Here is a 12,786-nt window from a genome sequence, read left to right as displayed (position 1 = left end):
AGAAAACTGATAGCCATGAATGTCTTTCTTCAAGGCTCCGAAAGTATGGAAATTGCTTGCAGAGAGATTGGGACTTTACGGACAATGTGTAAGGGCTTCTCAGCGAAACTTTTGAGCATACTTGAAACAATGTCAGCAAAATGTGGGTGGCATTATCCTGCAACAGAACGATACCATCTATCAACATTTGTGGGTGTTTGGATTTGATGGCATGCCTCAGTTTCTACAAAGTGTCCATGTGCGTTAACTGTGACACCATATTCCATAAAGTCAGAAAGCAGGCCGTTGCAATCAGTTCAGATGAAGAGGTGCACGCCTGGGTACAATCACTGCTCTTTTAGGCAATTGCAAAAGTTTTTCCAAAAAGGTCTTGATTCATCTCACAGTGGGATAACTGTGTTAACAGTTATGGTAATTACTTTTGAAATAATAAACAGTTTATGTACTTTTTCCTCATCTGTCTTGTTTTCATTTGATTGCCCCTTACATGATCTGCACCTGACTGGTTAATATATTTTATTGTTATCATTTGACCTTAATGATACAGTAAACCTTTGACTGTTGGTTTTACAGGCAAAACAGTGCAGGTTGTTGAGTCTAAAAGGATATTAGAAATAGCTGCTGCATGATGTCTACCAGTCCTTGTAGAGAATTTAAAAGTGACAAATAATCCAAAGCTGTGCAACAATGCTAGTTGCTCTTAACCAGTTCCATCTGGCAGAAAATGAACATTACTTAAAATAAGGGAAAGGCAATCACTCACCTGTAGCAGATTGATGTGTGGAGCATAGAAACACACAACAGGAAACACTATTCACACAAGGTAGTAAAAGTACACACATTTACACACAACAACCACACAGACCACCAAACACATGCTCCTGTGATTATGGTGAGACTGATTATTGATAATTGAAAGCATTTGCTTAGGCTGAAGGAGGTGGGGAGGGGGTAGGGAAGGATGCAAGAAGGGGGGGGGGGGGGGGGTAGTGGAAAAGTGGCAGGTCTTTCAACATATCACTCAGTAGCTGCACAACAAGAAGAAAGGAGTACAGAGGGTTGAGCATAAAAGAGACGTAGAAAGAGGGAGAAGGGAGTAAGAGTGAGGGGAAAGAAAGGAAGATTGTGATGAAGAGGAAAACAGGGAAACAAGAGAGAAAGGGAGAGAGTTGGAAAAGGGGGAAGTGGAAATAGAAATAGATAGCTCAAGGGGTGAGGGAGGGGGGAGAGGAGGAAGAGTGGTGGGAGAAGGCAGTACACAATCTGGATGGGATAGGAGTGATGTGGACGAAAGAGAGAAGGGAAAAGGTAGAACTGGCAGTGGAAAATAGGTTAGTGGAGGGTTAGGCCATGGGGATTGCAAGGGTGCAGAATAGGCTGGAGAGAGAATTCCCACCTGCATAGTTCAGAGAAACGTATGCTGGAAGGGAGTATCCAAATGGCCTACATATTGAAGCAGATGTTGTGGTCATTTGTGTTGTGGTGTGCAGCGTGTTCAGCAGCTGGATGATCAAGTGCAGTCTGCAATAGTTTGGCGATGGCCATTCATCTAGGTACAGTTGATTACTTGGCATGCCTACATGAAATGCTGTACATTAATTACAGCATAGCTGATATGTAACATAGCTGCTTTCACATGTGGCCCTGATCTCAGTGTATGACAAGAGGCACTCGAAACATTGGTGAAGGATGTGGTTCAGCTCTTTCACCCGTCTCAGTCTATGTCTACATCTACATCTACATCTACACTCTGGCTTACTGTGCAGCACTCTATGTGGGCATGACAAATAACCAACTTGCACAAATGGCCACTGTCAAACTGCCTGCATACTGGACCATCTAGTTGCTGAAAACACTGCACACCACAACACAAATCACTTCAACAGCTGCTTCACTATGTGAGCCATTTGCATACTCTCTTCCAGCATACGTTTCTCTTAACTACACATCTGGGAATTGTCTCTCCAGCATATCCTGCAATCTCGCAATCTCCCTGGCCTAAACCTCCACTAACCTGTTTCCCATTGCAACCCTACTTTTCCCTTCTCTTTCTGTTGCTATTCCCTGTCCCCCCCCCCCCCCTATCAACCCCACTCCATTTATCTCCCCTATCCTTTTCCCTCTTAATCACAGTCTTCTTTTCCTTCCACCTACAACCCCCCCCCCCCCCTTTTCCCTCTTTCTACATCTCTTTTATGCTCTACCCTCTCTGCTCCTGTTGTCTTGTTGTACTGCTGAGCCATCTGTTGAAAGACCTGCCTCTTTTCCACTATCCATCCACTCGTTGCATCCCTCCCTTCGCCTCCCCACCACCTTACACCAATGTAACTGCTTTCAATACCCAGTCTGATCAAGGCCACTGGTGTGTGTGTGTGTGTGTGTGTGTGTGTGTCATTATATGTGTGAATGTGTGGCCTTTTACTAGAAGAGCAAGAACTTGAAAACTACATGAACACTGTTTCCTGTTATATGTTTCTATGCTTCACACATCAGTCCAGTATAGGTGAGTGGTTGCCTTTCCCTTATTCTACCCAGGAATTTCCATAACATAAAATCAAGATTAAATTTTACGAGACCTTATTCTGCTAATATTTATCACGGAGTCAACTTGTAAGCCAGAATGAAACACAGTGATATTCAGGGGAATTGCACACAATAAATTTCATAACAAATACTGATGGTGATAAATATTTTGCACTACAGAGATATGAATGAGCCGTTTCTTCCCAGAGCATGACACTCAGCAAGCCAGGTCACAAAAAACCCTTTATAAAAGTGAAGAAGCAGAATTCTTTCAGTTTATGCATTACAGGAACTACTGACAACACTAACAAGCGCTTCATGCTACTCACTGGGTGATCAGCATCAAGCTTTTCCAACAAACTTTCCACAACAATTGCCACCATTGTTCTATTTGCATCATGAATGTTTTCTTTCTGCATAGCTGCTTTGATTTGAGAAAGCATTTTGTTAAAAAACAGCTGCATTTCAGAATTATCTTCACCTGAAAAATAAGAAAAAATATGACAAAATCATTAATAATAACAAAATAACAACGAAAATAAAAACATCAAGAAACGTACCTTCATCTATTTTTGAGTGCTCCAAAGCTAAAAGCAACGACTTTTCAACAAATGGTTTCAGAACATTAGGAGGAAGTCCTCTACATAAGTCTGAAAAGTTGTTGAATAAGGTGGAGATGTCATCCTTCTGAAACAAAAATATTTAGATTAATAAATCTTTACTTACAGTGCAAGGCAATACGAATTCATCTTTTTGTATACAGATTGAACAAACCAATTTAGATTACATGAAATTTTTTTTAACAGATGATATTAACATTACATCAGTGATGACATGTTTGCTATTTGAACGCATTTCTTAGCAGAACCACCAGTTCCTTAATACATAATGCAGGTCACTCTTTGCTTTAGAATCACACTTTGGCACTATTACGCACTTGTTATAAAATGCCCCAAAGTCGACTTTTAATAATGGGAGTGAGAAACAAGTCACTACAAGTGGGGCAAGTGGCATATCACTGCTGTGGTGTGCAAGTTATGTCATGTTTTACTAAATATTTCACTGCTTCTTTCACAGGTTGTGAGAAAGAAAGAAGGAATATAAAAGTTTAATTTGTCACCAATAATGATGTCATTACAGATAGACAACATGCTTGAATTGGACAAGGATGGGGAAGGAAATTGGTTGTGTTGTTTTCAAAGGAGCAACCCTTGTGTCTGTCTCATTTGCTAGGTTTAAAGAAACCATGGAAATGCTAGAGGCCAGGAGGAGACTTGAGCCCCACCCTTTGTAACAGTGAGTGCAGTTCTATTAATAATTGTGATATCTCGTTCAGTGCATGGCATATTCTTGTGTTACAATACAGGTGCTTCTCATTCCTCAGTGTGATTTGCGCTCCTGTAATGATTTTGTAGGAAGGAGTTGTTAATTGCATGACAACAAATTAATTCCTTAAAGTATAGTACCTGATAGCCATTCGGGTATTATCAGTATCAGTTTGTAAATACTGCTAATAAATACTGGTAGCTCAGACACACTCATGCATTATACAGAACCTCAGTTACACATTATATGAATATTTGAAACCGCGAGGGATTAGCCGAGCGGTCTAACGCACTGCAGTCATGAACTGTGCGGCTGGTCCTGGCGGAGGTTCGAGTCCTCCCTCGGGCATGGGTGTGTGTGTGTTTGTCCTTAGGATAATTTAGGTCAAGTAGTGTGTAAGCTTAGGAACTGATGACCTTGGCAGTTAAGTTCCATAAGATTTCACACACTTTAATCTAAAAATATTTGGAGTCTGACCTAGCCCGATTACATATCTTGATTTTGATAACTCTCTGGTTGCATTTATCACTCATTATGGCAAACTCTGCTGGTCAGACGTTCATAAAATTAACTCTGTTGTTATACAAGGGTTGGAACTTAAATAGCGGAAATTATTTATTCACAACCAATAAAACAGAGTTACATCTTTGCACCTGTTACTGTCCAGCAAAGTAGTCATCAGCATTGTGTAGAACTCATTGCCAGTGATGTGGAAGGTGTAGTATACTGTTAGCAGAGCCTGTTCTGTTGACAGTGCGAATGGTGTGGTCTACTGCCTGTCGAATCTCTGGAACAGTTCTGAAGCAAACGCCACGAAGTGGTTCCTTCACTTTGGAATCAGATCAAAGTCACCATCATCTGTGACCAGCTTTGTGAAAGAAGCAGTGACACTTTCTGCTCAATCCATCCATCATTTTGCATGACACATGTGCGGGCACATAAAGTGCAAGCTGTGGCTGCTCTGTTCAATTGATGGGACTGGGAAGTACTGTACCATCCACCAAGTCCTTGTGATTTTGATTTGATTCCAAAGATGAAGGAACCACTTTGTGGCATTCGCTTCAGAACTGTTCCAGAGATTCGGCAGGCAGTAGACCGCTCCATTCACACCATCAACAGAACAGGCTCTGCTAATGGTATATTACACCTTCCACATCACTGGCAATGGGTTCTACACAACACTGGTGACTACTTTGAAGGACAGTAACAGGTGCAAACATGTAACTCTTTTGTATTGGTTGTGAATAAATAGTTGCCGCTATTTAAGTTCAAACCCTCCTATATCACACTGAATTGCCTATTTGTTTCAACTGGTCTCTGAAGACTGTCTGATCATGAATATTGTTTCTACCTTCTTCAAAGTAATGAAGAAAAGCGGCAATGATGATGTTTCTCATCAAGCAACTGACTAAAACTTCACATGGGTCCTGTAGTGCTTAAGATGTGGCAGCAGTAGCTGGAACTTCAATAACAATAGCAAGAAAAATAAGAAACACGACATCAGCAGCAGTTAGAACTACAACAGCAGCAAATGCTGCAGCAACATCTACATCTACATAGCTACTCTGCAAGCCACTGTACAGTGCATGGCAGAGGAAACCCCTTACTACTATTTGTCATTTCCTTTCCTTGTCCACTCGCAAATAGTCAGAGAAAAACAACTGTCTGTATGCCTCCGTGTAAGCCCTAATTCCTCAAATCTTATCTTCATGGTCCTTATGCACAATGTATGTTGGTGGCAGTAGAATTGTTCAGCAATCAGCTTCAAATGACAGTTCTCTAAATTTTCTCAATAGCGTTTCTCAAAAAGAACATCGCCTTCCCTCCAGGGATTCCCATTTGAGTTTCTGAAGCAACTCCATAACACTTATGTGTTGTTTGAACCTACCGGTAACAAATCTAGTAGCCTGCCGCTGAATTGCTTCTATGTCTTCCTTCAATCCGACCTGGTACAGATCCCAAACACTCAAGCTATACTCAAGGATAAGTTGCACCAGCATCCTATATGCAGCCTCCTTTACAGGTGAAATACTCTTTCCTAAAACTCTCCCAATAAAGTGAAGTCAACTATGTGCTTTCCCCATCACAGTTCTCAGACACTCATTCCACCTCATATCACTTTGCAATGTTACGCCCAGATATCTAAATGGCTTGACTGTGTCAAGCAGGATTCTAGTAACACTGTATCGAAACATTACAGGTTTGACATTCCTACTCATCTGCATTAACTTAAATTTTTCCACATTTAAGGCTAGGTCCCATTCATCACACCAACTGGAAATTTCGTCTAAGTCATCTTGTATCTTCCTACGACCAATAACATTAGACACCTTACTTTACACCCAGCATCATCAGCAAACAACCTAAGATTGCTGTCGACCCTGTCAACCAAACTATTTATGTATATAGAGAAGAGAGGTGGTCCCATCACACTTCCCTGGTGAACTCTTGATGATAACCTTGTCTCTGATGGCCACTCGCTATCAAAGACAACATACTGGATTCAATTACTTTGAGCCCCTCATTATCTGTGAAATTATTCCATGTGCTTGTAGCCTTGTTAACAGCCTGCAATGGAACACCGTGTCAAATGCTTTCCAGAAATCTAGACATATGGAATCTGCCTGTTGCCCTTTATCCATTGTTCTCAGTATATCATATAAGAAAATGGCAAGCTGAGTTTTGCACAAGCAGTGCTTTCTAAAATGTGCTGATTTGTGTATATAAGCTTCTCAATAACAATAAACTTTATTTTCTTCCAGGACAATATGTTCAAGGTGGGTTGCTTGGTTTAAAAATGAGGGAAAGTGACTATGTTCAAGGATTCTGCAGCAAACAGAAGTTGGGGATATTGGTCTCTAATTTTGTGGGTCCGTTCTTTTACCTTTCTTATATACTGGAGTCACCTGTGCTTTTTTTCAGTCACTTGGGACTTTGTGCTGGGCAAGACATTTATAATAAATGCTAGCTAGGTACAGGGCCAATGCCATAGAGTACTCTCTGCAAAATCGAACTGGGATTCCATCCGGACCTGGTCATTTATTTGCTTTCAAATCTTTCAGTCGTTTCTCAATGCCAGGTATTCTTATTACTATGTTGTCCATATGGGAGTATACCGGATGGTCAAATGAAAGTATGTTTGTACAATTCTTCTCTGTGAAAGATTTATTGAACATGAAATTAAAAACTTCAGCTTTTGTTTTGCTATCTTCAACTGCTGCACCAGGCTTGTCATCAAGGGACTGAAAGGAAGCCTTGGACCCACTCATCAATTTTACATACGACCAGAATTTTCTCAGTTTCTCTACCAGATCTTTTGATAAGGTGTGACAGTGGTAGTTAGTCAACCAAAAGCAACAACAGAAGCAAATTTTACATTTGTTGCAACAACAGAAGCAAATTTTACATTTGTTGCAGCAGCAACTGGCATCACTTCCCCCTAAGTAATTCACTTGTTGACAAAACAAATGGGAGCGGTTGGTCTCCTCCTGTTGTTTTGTTCTTTGTTGCAAGGCAACTGAAATAACTGACCCTGGTTGTCAGTGTTTCCTCTTATTGTCTTCTACTAATCAATTGTAGAAAGTAGCTCAGAATATCAACCACCTTCTAACTCAAGTAGCTTGAGTTTTTCAGATGTCTGTAGTTTGTTGACTGAATACTATGGTCACCAAGCCCATGTGGAAGCAACTAGGCTCAAATTTATTCAGTGCAGCGTGAGCTAAAAATCTGTAAGGTCTAGCATGCAAGTGTTATTCTTCAAGTAAACAATGCGGTGTACGTTATGGTGAATTTAATGGATGTCTAGCACCACATAAGGAAGTCAGTGCAAAGGCATTAGAGTCAGCTGCTATAACAGTGAATGAGGCTCTAAAAACCATTAAAGATCATGAAATAATAGCTCCATTGTAGGATATGTTTGATGACAACATTAGTCTTGATTATCTTAGTAATGGTTAATATTGTGTTCATAGACCAATGAATGAGTGTAATCTAGAATTTCTTCCTAGTAGTCAACTTTGTGTTCAACAATCCACTGATTATAGGCAATGTCATTACTTGAATTACTGAGCACCGGCCATCCAGTCATCCTGTAGTCCAGTGATATGGAATACAATAGTTAGACTATAATTACAATATTACAAAAAGGATAGATTGCTGCCCACCATGTAGTGGAAATGTTGAGTCACAGATATGCACAACAAAAAGACTGCTAAACAAGGAAGCTTTTGGCTAAAAGGTATGAATTAGGCAACAAGCACGCATGCACCCCCCCCCCCTCCCCACCCACCCACCCACCCACACACACACACACACACACACACACACACCATGGTCACTGGCTGCTGCGGCCAGACTATGAGCAACAGTGTTTGTTGATGGAAGAAGCAATCTAGGTGATGGGGTAAGGATGTAGGATGTAGGATATATCGCAGAAAGAGAGTTCCCACCTTAATTCAGAAAAGCTGGTGTTGGTAGCATAATAAAACTGGTTATGGGGGATAAATGTACTACCCAAACTTGGATCATATGAAAGATCAATTCCCAAGTTGAAGACTCAAAACCCAGATATCCACTACCATATAGCTATATGAAAATGTATAAATATAATAGAGGGAAACATTACACGTGGGAAAAATATATCTAAAAACAAAGATGATGCAACTTACCAAACAAAAGTGTTGGTATGTTGATAGACACACAACTAAAACACAAACACACACACAAAATTCAAGCTTTCGCAACCCACGGTTGCTTCATCAGGAAAGAGGGAAGGAGAGGGAAAGACAAAAGGATGGGTTTTAAGGGAGAGGGTAAGGAGTCATTTCAATCCCGGGAGTGGAAAGACTTATCGTAGGGGGGAAAAAAGGACAGGTATACACTTGCGCGCACACACACACACACACACACACACACACACACACACACACACACACACACACACATCCATCCGCACATATACAGACACAAGCAGACATATAACTACATTGTCTGCTTGTGTCTGTATATGTGTGGATGGATATGTGTGTGTGTGCGCAAGTGTATACATATAACTACATTGTCTGCTTGTGTCTGTATATGTGTGGATGGATATGTGTGTGTGTGCGCGCAAGTGTATACCTGTCCTTTTTTCCCCCCTAAGGTAAGTCTTTCCACTTCCGGGATTGAAATGACTCCTTACCCTCTCCCTCAAAACCCATCCTTTCGTCTTTCCCGCTCCTTCCCTCTTTCCTGATGAAGCAACCATGGGTTGCGAAAGCTTGAATTTTGTGTGTGTGTTTGTGTTTGTTTGTTTGTCTATCAACATACCAATGCTTTTGTTTGGTAGGTTACATCATCTTTGTTTTTTGAAAATGTTTAAATGTTTACAAATATAAGCACTTAATGCAATTATGATGATGATTATGGACCTCTTAAAAAAAGATAAGCAATGGTAAACAATTATTTGATTTTACTTATGACATGTATGTTACAAAGATGATTTTGCACAAACAGATTGATATATGATGGTATTTTCTTTGGCACATGTTGTTAGAGGCAAATATTTGTCTTTGGGTACTTAGTAAATCAAGTTTGAAGTGTGAGGATGGAGTACACATCATGTGCGTTGTATCAGCACTGTGACTGATGTTGATTTGCATTGTGAAGTGAAATGACTGAAAATATATGTGTTCAATAGCAGAAAGTCCACCAATGTTCACATTATGTAACTGAATGAGACCAAGCATCCTCTAGACCAGTGTAAAAAAGTTACGCACTAGAATGGACTATGAGCCGGCAACTTCTAAAAAAGACGAAGAATAAAAGATGAGAATTATGAAAACTGTTTATTCACATTCTCCCGTTTCTACCTCTCTCTGCAGTTTGCTACTATCTCAGCACAACAAGTGCTGTGAAAATGTGACCAGCCACCCAAGTTATTAACTTATCTCAGAATTAATAAATCAAATTTGGGCTACAAGAGTGTGGTAATGGTCAGAATACAGTGGCATCAACCAGGATTTTCTGAAAGTGAAATGTGAATACTGTGTTGGGCTATTTTTCTTGTTCCAGTTTAAATATGTGTATATTGCAAAAAATTTATATGAATGATCAGCCAAGTACAAGCCATAGCTACAAAACAGCAACAATAACAACAACAGAGTTCACAGTCATCAATAAGAAAAGAATGAAAAATAAAGTTTGAAGTGTACAATTAACAATGTTGATACTAAACAAAGTTAAGTGCTGGAAATATTTTCTTTATTTTTTTTTCTTTTTTGGTAAAGTGTTTTGTAGAATAATGATTAACAATGACAGTCGCTGAATGAGAATATGGAATAACAGGGGGTAATACAGACATGGCAGACTTAAGCAGTGTTGTGAAACAAGAACAGGAAAGCTTTATTGATGAAACAGTAGAACAGGAAAAACAAACTGATGAATCATGTAAATTATTGAAATGAGATGATAGTAATGACATAAGTACCATGTTTGCTTTGTCAATAAAAATTAGTAGTCAACAGCATAAATATAATGAGGACCAGTTTGTAAAAATTAATGAGCAACTTGGAAATCATAAACATGAAAGCAAGAAACAGTTCACAGAATTTGGCCATTCAATAAGAGTGTTATTTGATTATATCAGTAAAAATACAGCTCAGCTAAATGATATCAATCAAAAATTGTGAGGTTAGATGGTCAAGTAGAGCCTGTTGAGTCCAAAATCAAAGAAATTGAACTTAAATTTAACAGTAAAGCCCAAAATGTCAAAGATCAGATCACTGAAAATGTCAAAGATGAGATCACTGAAGACAGGGGAAAAAACAAAATTGCTTTTGAAAAAGTAAAGTTGACACAAATGTAAATAGCCAAATTTTGACTTTGGAAACTAATGTTGATACCAAACTGACACTTGGTGAAAGCAGTTTTGTCAAACAGGTGAAGACAGCAGGCAGCAAATTTGCAGAAAATGTATTATTAAGTAACAATGAAACCATTGCCCTAGAAAGAAGTGTTTCTATTCTGTGCAAAAAAGTTGAAGAATTGCCCAGTAATGTAGTTAATAGAAATCTTGTTGACAATATTGGTACCACATTTTGCAACATTCCAGTGAAAAACTTTTCAGCTGAAGGCAGTTTACATCCGGTAGATTTTCTGCAGCATTGCAGAGATAATTTTGTGTCTAATATGATTGATGTTATGAAAATCAAATTTTTAAAGAAGTTTCTAGAAAGTGAAGCATTAAGTTGGGCTAGTTAGTATACTAATGATGACACTATCTACACTATTTTGAGAAAGGATTTTTAGACAGATTTTAGTCAGAGACTGAACAAGCTAGAGACAAAAGCGAATTTCTCAATGCACCAAGTTACAGGGAAGAGCGTATTAGCACAAAACAGTTTTGCAAAAATCACATAAAAAAATTAGCTCATTTGAGCAAACCTTTTGATGAACTCACCCAGATTGATGCTTTAGGGGAGGTTACCAGTTAGGGTACAGTGGGAATTAGTCTATGGGCCAGATGACACAATAGACCAGTTTTTGAAATATGTAGATAAATTAGATGGAGTTTTGGAGAGGGGGAAATAAAAGGGCAATGTAACCACAACAGGCACAAATAATAGTAATCAAAATTGACACAGTAATAATTACAAAATGAGGGAACATAGTAACTGCAACGATAATAAGTTAGAAGGAATGTAACAGAGCAAATGGTAACAATTTTCATCCTGGAGAGCAACATGGCAATAGCTGGAACAGGAGTTGGAATAGAGATGATAACTGAAACACAAGGAAACACGGCAGGGCATGAATTCGGGAAACAAAAAACTAGCTTGGGTCCCACTGTCGGTCCGCAAAATTAGGGGCTCATGAGACAAATAACAAATGGACCAGAAATTACACAAATACTGACACAAGAAAAACACTCTATAGAAGCTATCAGTAGCTATCTTAAAAATGTGTCCTATCCTGTTAGTATCATATCTGTTGAGAAAGAAGTATGTTCACCAGGTACGACAAAATATGTTAATAAGGTACATGAGCACACAAATATTGGAGAAAGGATATAGAAGAAATTAATTTATCAGAATTCTATAACTGGATAGAGACTTGTCACTGGGAAATGCTGAAGTAACTGAATTTTGTGATGATTTTGGAATTCAGAAACTAATAGAAGAACCAGGTGAGAAAAAGTGAATATTGTACTAATGAACAGCAACTTAAGTGAAACTGCATATTTAAACAGTAATGAAGTAGGGAATGATGACGTTGGTCATTTGTGTGGCGATATTGATGATGCTTGTGGTATTACTGAATATAATAAATTGAAGGCAAGTGATGATGAGTACAGTAATGAAGAAGAAAAGTATTTTGTTTGTTTTAAAGAAGAACTGGAGACATTAGGTATTAGTAAGGAAATGTGTAGTAGTGACTATGATGTTGTAGAGGTACCCAAGGACACTGTTAAAGGATTAAGGGACGTTAATAACAGTATCACAGCAAACAAAACTTTTAATTTAATTATTAGTAAGGAGGCATGTATAAATGATCATACAAATTCAGTGACTAGTTATGACAGTGACAGTGCACTGCTTAATGTTATGAATGAGAACAAATCTTTTTTTATATAATATTTGATTAAACAGTGATGCTATTGAGAAAGATGAATGCTTTAGAATTATGTTAAAAAATTCTGTGTTTAACTTTATATTAAAAAATCTGTGTTTAACTTTATATCTAGACTGGTGGCATAAAATTAAACACATAATTGTAAAACAACTTAAAGATAAGTACCATAGTGCTGATCTACGTGAGACAAGTAAGTGTACATAGATTGATGAAATTCTCAGTGACAGTGACAATGGTGTCTATGTTAATTTAATAGAAGTGTGCCTAGGCAATGGGAACGGTAAGAACAACAGTGATTTTGGAGGCTTTATTTTTGAAGAGATAGAA

General features: G+C 38.7%; 1 protein-coding gene across 3 annotated transcripts in view; it reads right to left on the bottom strand.

Annotated features, from left to right (window-relative positions):
* The window catches only part of LOC124797831 (focadhesin), a 316,015-nt gene that overhangs the window by 85,258 nt on the left and 217,971 nt on the right, over positions 1-12,786 (bottom strand). For all 3 annotated transcript variants that reach the window (XM_047260873.1, XM_047260874.1, XM_047260872.1), the window contains exons 14-15: positions 3,084-3,210; positions 2,853-3,004 (exon numbers count right to left, since the gene is read on the bottom strand). In XM_047260873.1, the coding sequence (XP_047116829.1) occupies positions 2,853-3,004; positions 3,084-3,210 (279 nt within the window). The remainder of the gene's footprint in view (positions 1-2,852; positions 3,005-3,083; positions 3,211-12,786) is intronic.

The sequence above is a fragment of the Schistocerca piceifrons genome, chromosome 5, assembly GCF_021461385.2.
Source record: "Schistocerca piceifrons isolate TAMUIC-IGC-003096 chromosome 5, iqSchPice1.1, whole genome shotgun sequence".
NCBI lineage: Eukaryota > Metazoa > Arthropoda > Insecta > Orthoptera > Acrididae > Schistocerca > Schistocerca piceifrons.
Note: the sequence above shows the minus strand (reverse complement) of the source record. Positions and strands in the feature narration are given on the sequence as shown.